The sequence below is a fragment of the Lissotriton helveticus genome, chromosome 5_1, assembly GCF_964261635.1.
Source record: "Lissotriton helveticus chromosome 5_1, aLisHel1.1, whole genome shotgun sequence".
Lineage (NCBI taxonomy): Eukaryota > Metazoa > Chordata > Amphibia > Caudata > Salamandridae > Lissotriton > Lissotriton helveticus.
The window spans coordinates 2047638768-2047656204 of record NC_136065.1 but is presented as its reverse complement, the minus strand read 5'-3'; the positions used below and the strand labels follow the sequence as shown (position 1 = coordinate 2047656204).

Genomic DNA, 17437 nt, shown 5'->3' with positions numbered 1-17437 from the left:
CCTTTTTACTTCAATCATGGTCAACATCCTGGGTTCCTTCCTATTCCCTTCCCTACTGATCTAGACAAGATACCTGCACTAAAGGAGCATCATCAACACTTAAAGGTTGTTTGGGAAAAGACCATTCAAGAACTGAACAAAGCCAAAGAAACTATGAAATATCAAGCAGATAAACACCGCAGGGAGGAACCTCAGTACACTGTAGGTGAAAAAGTATGGTCTGCGCTCCTAGAAGAATTGTTTTGCACAGCCAATATTGCCTTTTCCCTTTACTGTTTTGCTCTGCACAGTTTCTCTCTTGACAACTACTGTATTGTATTTATTGGATCCAATGTATATTTAATTGAAATGCATTCAATACAAGTCCTACATGTTAAAAAGCATTTCTTTTGCACCGGTTTCCTAGGGCCATAGAAGTATGTCCGCCATGCTGTGTAGTGCACTACAGATGAGCATTTAAAGTATAAGGAGCCCTCACGAGGGGCTAACGCCTCACACCGCTTCTAACCAATGTGCTGTACACCTGCTCAGGATCGTAACATGAATTTCGGACCCTATTCATTAAGGCGAGCATTCAAGACCTCTTGTATATACTTTAGTATATATATACAGTACTGGATAGTGGTATTGATCATAGGGAATTCGCCCCTGGAAATATTCACTAATTGTTTTTTCGGTGCTAGTATTTCTGCGGTGCTAAAAGGAGGAGAGAATCACCCACCTCTCCTAATTTCTGCAGCCTAGGCTGCAACACAAATATACATAAAGTTCCCTAGCACACGACAATAGTATAATGTAACAGTAGTACAGTAAGTTATTGTGAAAATGAAATCTGGACGCAAAATAAATGTGAGTCTTCAATCTTTTTTAGTTCTTTGTCTTCATTTTTCTTAAACTCAGATTGTGTGACTGTTCCAAAGCCCAAAATGCCAACACGTGTTTCGTCGTGTCTGTATTTTAGTACATACGAATTTTTCATGGCTATATAAGAGATTTTAGAATCGGTAAATGATATTTACCTACATCTGGCCCCTTATGTTTTAGCACTCAGGCTAATGAGCTGCATAGCTAAATACATATAACGTCCCAAAGGCGAGACAGATTGCATTGCAAAAGGTTGTTTTATACCTATTTCCGACCCTGATTGTTGAGTCAACCAACAAATTAACATTCCCTTATCAGATATACAACCTTAGAAAAACTCTACACATATATTTGTTCTCATCTCATCAAAGCTTTTGATTATAAACAAAAAAAAACTGTTCTAGGAACTTTGGCAATGCTTCTTTCAAAATAAATTGTCCTGCACGCCTGAATCATTAATCTGTGTGTAGTTCAAATCAAACCAGTACCTTAATAAAAGAAGCAATGCTCACTAGATATACTGATCACAATAGGTACATTTTATGTTATTTGTTAAACTTACAACCATCAGCTGTATCTTCAGATGCCTACGGGTCAGATAAAGATCTGTTTGTCAGGCACAGTGAGAGTGAGGCAAAGAAGGGTGGAGCATATAGGAGGGCAACTCTGATTCATAGAAGCATCATTTCTTTCATCTATGCAGAAAATGTGCAGAGTAGAGTATTATTTTTGTATACAAATTTCAGAAAACTGTGACGGAGGGGAAAGCCAAGTGGGTTCATACCATTCATCTGACTTCTCTGGCCAAGAATTATTTTATTGTTTTGGGTTGTTTAGGTGGCAGTCTTTTGTGTGCCTCATTTCCCACCCTCTTCCTCCAACCCCCAAACACCTCGGGAAACAAAATACCAGAACATACAGGAATATAGTTAAGAATCTTTTTCTAAATATGGACACAAACTTCATGGTTGGCCTAGTTTGGGACCTTTGGAGAGGTCATGGATCAACGTATTACAGTATATCCAATGTATGGCTGAGCCTTCTGCTTAATGTCCTATTCCAAGGATAGTGCCAGGAAAACAATAGAAATGATGAGACTGTGGTGGCTTCACGTAAATCATGAATATTATATTGTGCGGATCATTCTGTATTTTTGTGCAGATTTGCGTAGTCTTTGGGCATCCAGCGCAATGTGTGGTACTTGACATTCAGCCATCCATCCCAGTTGTACTCAGGTGACAGAAGCTTGGTGGGCTTTGTGTGCAGCAGGTAATGATTGAGATGACTCTCCTCCTGAAAGACTGCCTCAATCCCCTTCTCTTTGTCCCTCCGGATGCCCTCCTGGCAGGCCCTTGCAAGCTTTAAGATCTCATAGACTGTTCCAGCAAAGGTGGCTGCGTGGTAGTAGTAGTCGCTCTTGCTGGGGTCAACAAAGGCTGCAGATGCAGGATTGGTTTCAAATGACTGCATGAACTTGGGCCAGAAATAGTGGAAGGAGTGGGTCTGGGCCACCAAGGCACTCAAAGTTTCAACCCCGTAGCGAGATGTGAACTCTTGGTCCACGTCCATGCAGAAGAGAAAGTTAACCTCACGCTTAGCACGTGGGACCACCAACTCAGCAATATCTCTCATGCGCATCATGCTAATGTCTTGCCAGCGGGCATGCTTCTTGACTTTAATCACCTCCATAGACCTGTTGGGCAGCAAGTAGATTTTGGGAACCAAGGAGGGGTCGTCTACCATCACATAGTAGACGACAGGATATCCTGGCATGAAGTAAATCTCTGCAGTTTCCAGAAAGTGCCCAAGATATCTTTGGATGTACCTGGATAGGAGAGATAAGGATAATAATTAATTGAGGGCTAACCAGCAAAGGTGACAGAGAGAGAAAAATGTGGCAAGACAGGAGATAGACCATTAAAAGATCTTTCTCGATCACATACTTGCCCACCCATGCACCTATCTTCAGTACTAATCCAAACCTCTTGGCCTTTCACTCCCAAAGCACAAAGTTCCACTAAGTTTGCATGAAGTGTGGTCACTGCACTGCCAGTACATCACGAGCCATCAGCTACATGCTTGAACCGACCACCTGTATTGTAACCCATGACATTTTCTATGGATGTTCAAGGTTAAGGTGAAATGCACTGTGGGAGACTACCATCCACAAAGCTCACCTGAAGAAACAGTTAAGTCAACCAGTACCTGGGTACTAGGTAAGAGCACTTTCTTTAAGAAGGTTTCCAACCATGATCCAACTAACAAACACAATTCATGTACAGTCAAAGCCAAGAATGCAGGTGGAAGACTCATACTGGCCCTGCATTCCCGTGGCTGTTCCTCACACCAATCCTGAAATGGGAATACTATCCCACACTTGGAGTTCAAGAAGATTCACCATTGCCAGTGTTGGCTAGGAATGGGTGTGTTATTTACCACATCTGGTAAAAAATGTCACTGTGGGTGTGATAAAATTCTCCTAGTCATCATTTTGGAGGGAAAAAGGAGGCATAACTTGCAGAAACATTTTTACAACATTTATCGCCACAAGTCCTTCCTTTTTCCAGGACTTTTCCCTGGTAAATTTCAACAGTTTATTTATTGGAAAAATCTTTCGCGTGAAAATAGTGGCGGCACGATAATTATCACCCAGCTCAGAATTCTGATCCCTTTAGCATGTCCTTCAAGAAGATTCGTAGTATCACGAACAGGCCATCATCATGGGTTTGGAGTTTTTTAGCTGTCCAGAAGGGAGGTGCTGCTAAAGGACTAAAGTGCTGGGTGACGTCCTTGTAGTATCCAGACGAGGGTTCTCCAAATAGTAGCTCATGAGCTACTGGTAGCTCTCCTGCTGCCTGTGAGTAGCTTTCCTGTGGGCAGATTTGTGAGCTAAATTAGAAGCTTTTGCTTGGTTTAATGAATATGTTATAAAAAAATATTTTTATTGATAAAACAGTATGCTTCACAAATCATTCTGCAGTGGTATAATGAGATTATAACACTTTTATTCACCTTGGTGCCACCCAACCCCATTTGTCACATATTCCAGACTTATAGGTTGGTCGCTTCTATGGCCATTCGATTCGATTTGCAAAGTACACCTAGTTTTCTTTTACCATACGAGTAACCATTTGCATGTCCCATAAGCTGTAACCCCTGTAGGCTCTCCAATTGCCCGGTTGAATTAATATATGTATGCCAAAATTGAAAAGCAGGTATTTCAAGATGAAAATGTGTGTATTTTCTGAACTCATAAGTTGATGTTTGGAGAAAAATGGTTGACTTTCCAAAATATATTTGCAACTTATATTTGAGTGATAGAAATCAAACTGTGTTGGGAGACTTATTTCAATATTATTAAGTAGGTGCTATCAGCATTGCAGCTATGGGTGTTACACATGGAGAGTCACTCTACATTGACAAAGCTTTTTTTTTACATCATTTCTAATAACTGTGCCTGACGCACTGATGTGATGACTGCTGGTAATCTTGAATAGGGTTTCCATAGTGTAATATTGTCTCATGTGATTACTAATACATCCCAAATAATATTAGTAGCTTCAAAGTATTTTTATTGAAAATAAGAAACTCATATTTGAGAAAAACTTAGAGACTCCTTATCAAGATACACCAAGAAGAGCTTTCACCATAGTGGTGAGCTTATGAGATCCAGAGTTTACTAATGACTTGGACTGTGGCTTTAATCTGCCCTTTTCAAAACATATCTTAGATAGTGAACTTCCCTCAAAACCACCTAACCAGCGAAGGTAGCCCTGTAATCCACCAGAGAGTTTCAGTCAAGTGTTGCAAGTATGAATACCCATTGGATTCTGCCAATCCTCACTGTTCAGTTTCTTGCTACAACTGATCTCTCAGGTGTTGAAGGATGCTTAGACTATGGACTCAAACAACCTTGTGTGGCATGTGCTGTAATAGTCTCACTTCTTCCTCCTTTTCCATAGGAAGAGGATCATTCCAGGAATTCTCGCTCCCTACCTTATTATATCCGTGTTTCATGGCGCTCCTAATAATGTCCATATACAGACAAGCTACTATTAGACTCAATTTTTGCTAATGATTTAGCCCTTTATGCTGCATCGTCAGTCCTTGCCTTTCCAGCAAACAAAACACTTGTTTTACATTTTTGGGTATAAGCAGGTAGCAAATTGAACAAAAGAAGATAAAGCCCATGTAGTGCTGTACATGGATCTTACCGTAGATGATTCCATATGTGTTGACCATGCAGGATATCTTAGGGTTAATCTCTTAACCATTTTCATGACCTTCGTGACGGCATAGGAGAATGCAGTGCTAAGTGGACGGAGACCCTCAGAAAAAAGGAAAATCTGCTGCTATCTTTATTGGCCTGGTCAGTAATGATCCTTTCAAAAATGCTTTATTATTTTAGGTCTTGAGTTATTTTTTTAATATCTTATTTTAATTTATTCTTGGGATGAGGAGCATAAAAACCCCACGCAGATCGAGGAAGATGGACTCTAGAGAGGTGATGACGGGCCCTCCCTGCAGGTTGGAACTTGAGGGCGCGGGGACGGGAGAGAGAGCGGGAGGAGTCAACTACCCTTCCTGAATAGGATATGTGGTATTGGGCAGCAATGGGCAGTTGAGTAATGCTACTTCTTCAGACTTTCACTGAGATTTTTTCATGTTTGAAATTTCCCTTAAATGTGTCTCAGTTCTAAAATTTCTTTCATTTGCTTTCAACGTTAGTTTATGTCAGGGCAATTTTATCTTGCTCTGCAGATACATTTTGAGATTTGTTTTCTTTTCACCTCTACTAGAGTGGTCTTAAATGTTGCGACTCACCACCATTTCTAAAGATCTTCAATCATGTAGTAGTCAAAGTTTCATTTACGTTTGTCGTACAGTGTCTTTTGCAGTTCTTCTGCAATCGTGTGTACGGCTTTTGAGCACATCTCTACCCAATGTCAGTTACTTTCTTCACAGTTCTTTAAGTATCTTGAACTGAGGCATTTTGTTTCAGTGAAACCAAAGCACAATCTCAGCAGCAAAATCTGTCCCTTGATTTCTTTGTTTGGTACCAATTAGCCATATATCAGAGTGTTAAGCTTTATATAAAGTAATGGTGCAGAGTGCAATCGATACCCATCAACTTAAAGCTTTGTCGTCAATTCTGCGATACAGTAATATAGGATCGCCATAGCTACTAGCACTAGCAAGAAGGCACAATATTATGAATCTATATTTGATTTTTAATTTATTCCTTAAAAAATTGCTAAAAGAGTCATTGGATCCACTATATCTGATGTGGCACCAGTAGGGCAGCCAAGTATATAATATTCCTTTTATCCATGTGTATTTCTCTAGGCAAAGTAATAATTGGAACAATGCACTGCTGCCTTCTTTCCATTCTGGATGCCAGATTCATTATTGCTAAACACTGAAAATCATATTGTTTTTGTCAGGTTGCGGGAGGTTCTCTACGCCTTCCATATGGAATATCAAGTGGTGGAAGATCCCCTTGTTAGAAGGATGCCCATGTCTTGTGTGAGATTGTGGGTAAGGTGACCATGAGGAAGGTAAGAGAATTGGAGGTCTTGGACTGGTGGCTCATGTGTTTACACATGACAATAACTCATCCACATTAGAAAGGAGTAGCAGACTTCTACTGTGAGATGAGGGATAGGTTTTTTTGAGGCAAGAGTTCTAATTCATAGTTCATATCTTTGTACAATGCTAGGGTTAATAGTTTGAATGAGAGAACTAACAGAATGCAAAAGGAAAAGTTACTTTCTTTTAACTGTCGTTTTTTTAAAAAGGTGTGGAAAACGTAGAATAATTCCTGGCTGCAATGCCAGTCCTTGGAAAACACCCACATTTTTGTGAATATTTCCAATAAATTAAAATGTTTTATCTTTCAAGTTTTCAGAGCGTTTTTTTTTTAAAGATTGGCTTCAAACAAGACAAAGCAAGCTTGCACCAAGAGCTCCCAGAAAAAATGTAACACTGCTTCTTTCATTTTCCCGCTAATGTGACATGGTTGTACTTTGGTTTGGAGAGGTCAGCCTCAAGATATTTTTGACCAGTTTCTTTAGTTCAGTAACATATAGACAATGTATACAATGCAAGCGACTACTCTGGAGTGAAAACATCAGCAGTCTCTACATTTGCAGTACATTTACAGCTCAGGTATATTCTGCGCCATAAGGGGTTATGGAAACGATTCCCTGACCTCCTGGCTCAGATAGGACTTTCAAAAGGTATCCCCCGAGTGACAAATAAAAAACAGATTTTCCTGCTGGGTTCTCAGACTGCTGGGCTAGGCTTACAACTATATCGAGGTCCGCTCAACAACAGTGAACCCTGGTTAAGGAACCGTAAACTCATGGCGAGTTTCCTCGCCAGGGCTGCAAACCATGGCAAGATTCATGGGCCTGTATAAGAACTTTCTGTGGGGTTGCAAACCCAGAACCAGAGGTTACAAAGACTCAACACATTTTATTTTTATTTATTTAGGGAGTTTTGTAAAGCGCCTGGTGTACACCTGCAGGCGTGTCCCGCGCTATAAAAGTGGGGTGAGCAGTGAAGCAGTCAGCACAACCGTCTACCGTCTGAATAAGTAGGTTTTAAGTTTTGTTCTAAACAAAAGTTCAGATGACTCCAAGCGTAACTCTGACGGAAGGCCGTTCCATTGCTTCGCCACCAAATATCTGAACGACCTTCCCCATACGTGCTTTCGTAATTTTAGGAATTTTGAGAAGACCCGTGCAGGAAGAGCGCAGAGACCTTGTGGGCTCATACTTGGTCACCAGGCTCTGTAGCGGGGCAGGGGCTTTGCCACCCAAGATGCGATGACACGTGGCCAGGGCTCTGAATTCCACTCTGCTCCTAACAGGAAGCCAGTGCAAGGCCTGGAGTGCTGCCTTAGAGGAGGATCTTCTAGGAAGCCTCAAGATAAGGCGAGCAGCAGCATTCTGCAGCACCTGTAGGCGATTGAGAGCCTTTCCTGTGGCCCCCAGATACAGCAGATTGCCGTAATCCATACGAGCGGTGACTAAGGCATGCACCAGCGTCCAACGAGCAGAAATGGGCAGGTAGTTCAAAACCTTTCTCAGAGTTTTTAGGACTCCAAAACATGTCCCCACCACACGTCCAATCTGGGGGCCGAAAGCAAGGTCAACCTCCAGCCACACCCCAAGGTTCCTAGCTTCCTGGCAGGGGACAGGCGTCTCTCCCAGGCAGAGCGGCCACCACGCCGACGTCCACATTGATGGGCATCCCCCCACCACGAGCACCTCGGTCTTGCTGCCATTAAGTTTCAGGCAGTTGGCGGACATCCAGGTTGCCAGTTCTTGCATGCACACTCTGAAATTGTCCGCCATCGGACCGGGTGCGCGCGAGAGGGAGATGACCAGCTGCGTGTCGTCGGCGTAGGACACCAGACGGAGTCCATAGCTTTCCACTATGGTCGCCAGCGGGGAGACATACAGATTGAACAGGGTCGGGCTCAGGGACGAGCCTTGCGGCACGCCCTGGCCCAATCCAATCTCCCTGGAGTAACACTCTCCCTGGCGAACCTGGAAGCATCTGCCTGTCAGGAAAGATCGAATCCACCCAAGCGCAGCCCCTGAAACTCCTCCCTCATTCAGACACTGTAGCAGGGTGGAATGAGCTACAGTGTCGAATGCTGCGCTTAGGTCCAGAAGGATCAGGGCCATAGTCTGGCCCTCGTCCACTCCACGCCGTAAGGATTCTACTGCCATTAATAGTGCTGACTCAGTCGAATGCCGCGGACGGAATCCGAACTGCGAGTCATGAAGCAAGGAGGCTTCCTCGACAAAGCCCATGAGCTGAAGGTTCGCAATTTTTTCAGCAACCTTTGCCATATAAGGCAAAAGAGAAATAGGGCGAAGATTGTCCGGCCTATCATAACTAATATTGGGCTTCTTTTGAAGCGGAAGGACTACCGCCCGCTTCCAGGCCTCAAGGACAGAATGAGTCCCAAAAGAGATGTTCAAAAGATGGCGGATGTACGGCTCCAACGTAGGCAAACTGCCCACCAAGTGCCCAGGGGTGGTAGGATCTTTTTGGGAGCCTGATTTTATCGAACCACAGATCTGAATGAGATTTTCAGTGGGCGGGGGGACAAATGCAGTTAACACCTGATGTCCCCCTCTTACCCCACGATTCTCTACAATCTCAGAGGCTATGGTTGCTTGACTAGGGAAAGCCGAGTAGATAGTTGCCACTTTATTAGCAAAGAACTCTGCTACTCGGTTGCGGCTATCCACCGTACAGAATTCCTCTGGGACTGCTGCAGGCTTCCCGACCGAGAGAGATTTATAAATTAAAAACAGTTCCTTCGAGGAATTTTCTGCCTCCTTAATCCTTATGTCAAAGTGCTGTTTTTTTGCCTTTCTAATTAGTCTGTGATAGTTGCGCCTGCTTACAAGATAGTCCATCCTGGTTTGAGCAGCATAGTCTAGTCTCCACCGTCTTTCTGCGCGTTTACATGCACTCTTGGCCGTTCGCACCTCAACTGTGTACCAAGATGCCGATTTCGAGGCACGTCCCTCAGATCTAACCGGGGCGAGCGGGGCAACCTGGTCTAGCGCAGCCAAGATGCGCCTATTCAAATTCTTATTAGCTGTCTCCACGTCCTCACCCCCCGGGACACCCCCCCTCGTGAGTGCCTCACTAAATCTGTCCTGGGAGAAGTTAACCCATCTTCTCCTTGGATGATGTAGTGCTACCTGTTCCGGTATTCTGGTTCCCGGAATGTAGATCGAGAAGGGCACCAAGTAGGGATCTGACCAGGGAATAGGTACGGGAGTAGCAACCTCTACTTGTTCCCAGTTGGCAAAAATTGGGTCCAATAGGTGGCCCCGTAAGTGGGTGGGAAGTTTGCCTAACAACTCAAGTTGAAGCGCACTCATTGCTTTACAAAGGTCCCCGGCCATCTTATCCCCAGGATTGTCCAAGTGTAGGTTAAGATTACCCAACACCAGGAACTTATCCGTGTGCAGGGCAACATCTGTAACGCCTTCGACGAGGCTATCAACAAATCCTGCAGCTGGGCCAGGAGGCCTGTATATCAGGAGGCCCTTCACACTATAACCCCCGTTGATCTGAATGGAAAACTCTCCCGCCTCACTATTATTGATATCCATCGGCTCAAAATGGCAACGTAAGCCCTGTCGGGCAACAATGGCTATCCCTCCACCTCTCCCTTTCGGTCTGTCTTGCCTGATCAGGGTATAGCCCTCTGGAATGACTTCAAGGGCCTCTGGTGAAGTGTCACAGTCCAGCCATGTCTCTGTAAGGAAGACTAGATCCCATCATCTTTCACTAAGGAGATCATGGATGTCCAGTCTATGCCCATGCAGCGACCGGACATTTAGCAGGCCACAAACCAGCTTATGATGTTCTTTCTTGGCCGGCTTAGACCGGTCGAAAGAGAACTGGCAATGCTTACAACCCGTACTCTCATCAACCAGTACGCTATGCAGACAAGATCTGTTAGTGCATGGATTGCGGAGGGACAGCAGGTCGTCTCTGCTCCAACATAGGTGACCCTTCTTTGGAGCAGGGGGCATGGCCCTGGACCGCAATCGGCCGCGGACGGGCGCAGACGGGCTTGTCTTAAGCGCGCCTTCGTCGTGCCCGCTGCGCGTTCGTGGTTGCATCCGCCTTTTATCCCCACAGCGTGAGTGCCTCAGGATCACTAGACCGCTAACCGCCCCCCCCCGGGCACCGGAAGTGGCAGTCTCGACCTTCCTCGCCCTCCGCGCAACGGTGCTAGCCACAGCGTCGGACCAGGGCGGGAAGGAGGGAAGAGATCAGCCCTCGGCGTCGGAGTCTATCAGGTAAGCCTGCAATTTAATCCGGCAGAGCGCGTTTCCCAGGGAAGCCTTAATCGCTATCCCTTGAAGCCTCTGTGCCACAGTTATCGCAACAGCAAATTTTAAAAGTAAAAGTGCATTTGATTAAAACAAATTAAAAATTGCCTCAGCGCCGAGCACAGTGGCTGTAGACACTGCCACTGCCTACTCACCACAGCACGGCCGGCTCCTTCGGTGCCTTTTATCCCCACAGCGTGAGTGCCTCAGGATCACTAGACCGCTAACCGGCCCCCCCGCGCACCGGAAGTGGCAGTCTCGACCTTCCTCGCCCTCCGCGCAACGGTGCTAGCCACCGCGTTGGAGCAGGGCGGGAAGGAGGGAAGAGATCAGCCCTCGGCGTCGGAGTCTAACAGGTAAGCCTGCAATTCAATCCGGCAGAGAGCGTTTCCCAGGGAAGCCTTAATCGATATCCCGTGAAGCCTCTGTGCCAAAGTTATCGCAGAAGCGAGTATTAAAAGTAAAAGTGCATTTGATTAAAACAAATTAAAAATTGCCTCAGCGCCGAGCACAGTGGCTGTAGACACTGCCACTGCCTACTCACCACCTGTCTGTGAATCTTGCTTTGATTAATGGTCCAAGGCCTTGAAGATTGCAGAACATACAATACGATCCAGAGTCCCTACAAGGAATTAAGAAGGAAAAACTGGGCCTTGCCTGTGGGGGTTGGGTGCACAGCCTTCACTGTGCAAGGCCAAATGCCATGCGTCTTGGAGATTGGCCGCCCCTGATAAGTTGAGCTCTGGTGGGCTCACACGTCAAATTCGATGGTAATGGCCTTATCCTTGATGTGACAGATTACAAATGTCCTAGAAGTCTTAATTTGTCATACAAATGAGATTACATGAGATTACCCTTAACACTATGAAAGAAATAACAGGGATTGCATTGTGTATGGCAAATGTCAATATGATTCATCATGCAGTTACATGCTTACTTTTCTGCTGGTTTGTCGAGCTGAGTGCAGTGCAGGGATTTCATCGTTCGTGCAGATCTGACATCAGAGAGGTCAAAATACTTTTTTTTGCTAATAACTTTAGCATTAATTGTCAGATTTAGACCAGAATTGTGATAAATGTATAAATTGTACATGCCCCTGGCTGTTGATCACATGGGATGCTTGCTATTTATGACAAGCTGTAGTTGCACAACTCTAAAGGCAAATTGCAATAGTGGTTAGTCACAGGGTAGGTGTACACAGGCCAGGCCTGAGGCAGTCCAGGCAGTCACCTTTTGCTGGATCATTCAAAACAGGTGGGAGACTACAACATGATAAGGAGAAATAATCATTCACCACCTACTACATAAATCCCCACAACCACCACATAAACACTTACCTTTCAATTTAAATACCACAATTGCTGGGAAATTATGGTTAATGTTGGTCAAAGCACCTTGAAAAACCTCTTAAATCCACTGTTAAAACTATATTGAAAGATCCGTTTTGTTTACAAAATAAAACCAAAAAACACCCTGAAATTCTCCAATTATGGTCAACTAAGCAAACCATAACTCACACACCTTCCATGCTAACCATAACTCACACACCACAGCACAATATTTCTAACAATAACTAAGAGGACTTTTTTCCACATGTTTAAATTACCAGCTCATACACTAAGAGATCATGCAGCATCCACATGCACGTCATTGATGATGGTTCGGTAAGATATCATGTTATGTCACTAATGAGATCACTTATGTCGTTTGTGAGGTCATCTGTTCATCCTGATGTAGAAACTCTATGCGTTGGGTGGGATGTATTGACTCCTGATGTAGTCCCTTGCAATAGATTTGCATACATCCTCTGAAATTCCTCTGATAAGTAGAGAGCAATAGATTGGTTTGGGTCCTAGAAATTTCCCACAAATGTCATGTATTGAGGATTTGTCAAGGATTTCTCCCACCTCAATGAGAATTACATAACTCGGCAAGTTAGTCCTCCATTTTGTTTTCATATATTAGCAGAACCCTTCTACCCTTTACTACCCGACATACCGAGAACTCTTAAATGTCCTGAGTGTAGAGGTCATTCTTAGACCGAATGAAAAGAATTTGTATGGAAATGAAGTGAAGATCCCAGGAAACTGAAGAGATATTTAGCTGTTTGAAAGAAATCCATGTCTTGATGAGATTTTCAGCAACTGTGCATAGCTACAGAAGATCTCATGTCTCAGATAAACTAGCACACACAATGGCAGGGCAATTGCTGCACACTCTCTGCACAGATTGTAAGGTGAAGGGCAGTACCTTACATTGGTATTTCAACGAAAACATCTGCAACTGTGATGCACTGGTATATTGAACTAGGTGTCTCAAAGGTCAGAAGTGACCATGAAATCTCTCTGTTTGAGAAAGCGGTCAGTAAACTGTAAGATCCCTATTTATTTTTTTCGACACTGTACTGGTTTAATAACCAAGATCTAAAATGAGTCCCTTCTTGACCTTAAATACACCCTTTTCCTTGATCTTGCATGCAAATTTCCTGTATCATACGCTTCATCTATTGTGATGGAAACCCAGTGATGGTATGTGCGCTGAAACCTGGATTAATTATTGGAGCCCAGAAGAACCACGGTTTTAAACAATCCTGCATCTAATACTATGTCTCTACACATTCTAGAAGAACAGTAAACTGGAGATCATGCAGGACTGGGTTCTGGAGGCAACTCTATGGATTTTGTGGCAAAGGAGATTGTTTTCTGACCTCTCCCTCTTCCTTGGGTATGCCCTCTGAACAGGCTGCTTTCCATATTAGGAATGGTCTTCACACACCTGAGAAGTATTCCAGGAGTTATGAATATTGAAAGGGCCTCATGTTGGACAAATATGACTGAGCTTCAATGGAGAGTGGTAGCTGAGTAAATAATTTGAGAGTACAGAAATGTGGAGCATTCCAACACTGTGGTGAATCACTTTTAGGTAAGTGGCTGAGTGCCTTGGTCTAAGTTTATTCTGGGGTGGATTAAAATATTGTGCTGTGATTTTAGATTTGGGAGCTGTGAAGGAATGTCTACAAACTCCTAGCGAGGATCATATAGCACACTTATTCCCGCCGCCTGCCTGCCCAACTCGCACTGTAACAGATTGGTGCACCTATTCCAAGTGCACAAGTTCCACCCACCTGCCTGCAGTTCTGGCCAAACCACCTACCCATGCAACTGGCATTGCTGTGCACCAGTCCTCACAAAATACATGTGCAACTGATCCAAATGCATACTTTTTCACTTGACAATCAGGGTCTGTCTACTGTCTTGGCCCCAAACACTCACCTGTGCACCTGAAGAGGTGTTTAAAACTAGCAGTACTGCAACACTTACTTGCCCACTGCAAAGACAGACAATCCGATGACTGTCCCCCGTGCCCGATAGAACTCATCTTCTTGCGTCCGGTTAAAGTTCCCATGCCACACAATGGGGGCGCCCCAGGAAGACACACTAGGCTCATTTGGGAAGCAGCTGCCAAGGAAGCAAGTGAGAAAGAATGAGAAAAGCAAGAGTCAGAATTATTCTAAATTACTGTAGTGATATCACAGTATGAAGCTTGGAGTCTGTAGTGATATTTAATTGTGAGATCACAAATCTGTAATGATCTTACAAACAGATCAAGAGAGTAAAAGAACAAACTATCAACTTGTTGCTCAAGAGATTCTTTTTCATACACTTTTTATTGACTTTCATAAAGTGCAGTCTAAACCTGCGGTCAACACCGTCATAGTAAAACGTATGACTATCCCACCTTTCCAGGTGCCAAATCTCACATCAAACCACCACATCCTGCAACACCTCCCAGAGGCATGTCCTCCCTGCGGACACCTGGGGCTCAGACAGTTGCATGTCCCTGTCTAGGGACCATGTACTCTGCTCGCAGGGTGCTAGTTCAGTCCCTCTAAATCTTGTCCAAGACCATCAGACCTTCTAGTGTGCCTCATCCCTGGTGGTCCAGTGGGAGAGCCTTGCTCTTCTGCTGGTCTGCTCTGCCAGCCTTCTGTAGCCTTTGCCTGTCTGTGTGTGCCTTGTTGTTGTGCCTTTTCTGTTGCACTTTTTCCCTCTGTACCCGTTTTCTCTTTATGTCTTTATTGTGCCTTGTTTTCTCTTTTTTCCTTTGTGCCTTTCTTGTGTCTGTTTTCCCTTTCTCTGCCTCCTTTTTCACAGCCCGGTTTTCCGCTTCGCTCCCTTCACTGCTGCCCCCACGGCCCCTACCCCCACTGTGTCTTCCCGCCTCCCCGCTGCTCTCCATCCCCCCTGCCCTACTTAATGGTGGCCGCTGCGTGACAGGGTGAGCAAGACCTGTGATCTCCTGGTCAAAGAAACTGTTCTCCCCTCACTCAGCTCCACCATTGTGCCACTGCCCCCCAGCACCTTCTGCCTTCTATGTAAAGTGTTTGAGGCCATCCTCCACCCGCAAGCTCCTGCCTGCGCCTCATCCCAGGTGTCCAGTGGGAGAGCCTTGCTCTTCTGCTGGTTTGCTCTGCCAGCCTTCTGTAGCTTTTGCCTGTCTGTGTGTGCCTCGTTTTTGTACCTTTTCTGTTGCCTTTTGTCCCTGTGTGCCTTTTTTAAGTCGAGCCTAGACAGCGCATGCGCTATCTGGAAGACCTCTTGTAGTCTACAGGACTTATGTCCTGCCTAATGCCTTTTCATTGCTTAAATGCATTGTACCTCTTCTTTGCTGCTTCCTAATTGGTTCGAGCAGTGATACCTCACATCCATTTTTCAAAGAACAGCTCCGACCAACTACAGCTACCTTCCACTTGAAATCTTAATCTGTTTTCCAGGAGTACTCTTTTGCCTGTTTTCTGCACGCCACAACTTAAGCTGCAGCCGCTTTACTTAATGCCTGTTGTGGTTAGTGCAATCGGATTTTGTTTTATTAACAAACCTATTGAATGGGGGAGGGGCATGGCTGTTTCTGTGCATTCCTCCTGCTGCTGTGAGGTGGAATGGGCAAAGCAACAGCTCTGCTGCTGCTGAACGCGCTGCTCACAGCTTATTGGTTCATCCCTCCAGTTTGGGGACATGCTTCTGCTTGAGATGTGCCTTTAGATCGCTGTTCTCCAAGCTGCTCCTTTTGAAAATTTGCAGGAGGTAATCTCTTACATTTTTGTAGATAAAGAACTTTTTTTTCTACTGTCTACCCGATCCATGCCAATTGACTTAGGAAACTGGGGGGGCATATTAGCAAGGGCGATATCGCCGCTTTAGCCGTACTTTTTCCCGCTAAAGCGGCGATATTTTTATCGCCCTATTAGCAAGCTGTCGCGAACAGCAGTTAGTGACAGCTTATAGGCGATAGCTACAGGTTTGGGGCTCGCTATGCATGTCAGCGATATTCATCGCTAATGACATGCAAAGTGGGCGTACCCAACCTGTTAGCGACTGAAAGCAGTCGCTAACACTGCTATTGCCTATTAGCAAAGCAGGCGAAGCGATTAAAAAATTTGCGCTAAGTGTGAATATCGCCAGAACCTAACGCCTGCTCAGACCAGGACTTAACCTGTATATCCAATGGGAGGTTGATATTCAGGTTAAGTTCCCATTAGCTATAATGCCTGAATATCGCTTGATTTCGAGTGATATTCACGCATTGAGCCGCTATCGCCGGGTATCGCTTTAGAGATAAACGTTGCTAATAGCATGTTATCTCAGCGATAATATCCGGCGATATGCGTCGATAAAAAAATGCGCAAAGCGCATTTAGCGATAATTATCGCTATTTGTTGATAATATGCCCCTGGATTCCCTGGAGTGCCAGGCTGTGGGTGCAAAGTGGGGCCCCGTGTAAAGGGTGGCCTTGCACTGCTCAGCGACTTCTTCCGTGGTCCTTTTAGTTATATGCTGCTTGTCTTGTTGGGGTATTGTTGGCTAAAGAGACTCCTGTTTACTTGTACACACTGGTCTCAAGAACATTTTAGAGTTAAGAAATGCCAATGTATTAATATTCAATGTTTTATAGCTAGCTATGCCTGCTTTGAAGAGATGACACGTTACATTGGCCAGGGTGACGTAGTAAGCGCTATGTAAAAGGCAACATCATGGTGTTATTTATGTAAGTTTATGTAACGCTGCGCAGTCATCGCTGTGTCATTCATTCCCGCTGACTGGCTTAGTAACCAGGACGCAGCCTGTGATCTTAAGCACCGGCTTCTTGCTGCTCAGTGTTTCTGGTGCAAAAGGTTCTTTTTGAAATGTATACATTTAAATGGTAGAAAGCTGTGCAAAGGTTGGGCCCTCCTGCTTTTAGGGAGGGTGCTGGGTCATGGTGCTGGGGGGGTCTCAAGTAAAAGGGAGAAATTTGTTTTTCCTAGGCGGACAGTAACCTCCCCCTCTGAGGGGGGAGACCCTGGCTGGAGGGTGCAGCGCCTTTCCCATGGCACGTGATCAGGGTCACAGCATGTGGCAGAGGGCTTCCAGTCACATTACACCGACGCCCCCAATTTCAGGACGCAGGGCTGTCTCTGCAATGTGTTTTCTTACTTCTCAGCTTCCTCTAAGCTAAGTTTTTACAGGCGGGGGCTCTCCAAATAGAGCACTAAAGGCCCCGCTACTGGCTTTAAAACTTTGAGGGTGGAGGAGGGACCGCATTTGAATACTGTGATGCAGTCACTGCATACAAGTTCTGCACCACATCCCCCCTCCACCCAAATTCAGCACTCAAGGACATTATCCACGCATTTTGGTCGCTTTGGAATGTGCATG

At 44.9% G+C, this 17437-nt stretch overlaps 1 protein-coding gene across 1 annotated transcript in view; it reads right to left on the bottom strand.

Annotated features, from left to right (window-relative positions):
* Nucleotides 1–201: 201 nt before the first annotated feature.
* Nucleotides 202–17437, bottom strand: part of LOC144752868 (alpha-1,3-galactosyltransferase 2-like) — a 146621-nt gene continuing 129385 nt past the window's right edge. The window contains exons 3-4 of the mRNA XM_078640702.1: nt 14063–14200; nt 202–2689 (exon numbers count right to left, since the gene is read on the bottom strand). Coding sequence (XP_078496828.1) covers nt 2005–2689; nt 14063–14200 — 823 coding nt within the window. The 3' untranslated portion in view covers nt 202–2004. The remainder of the gene's footprint in view (nt 2690–14062; nt 14201–17437) is intronic.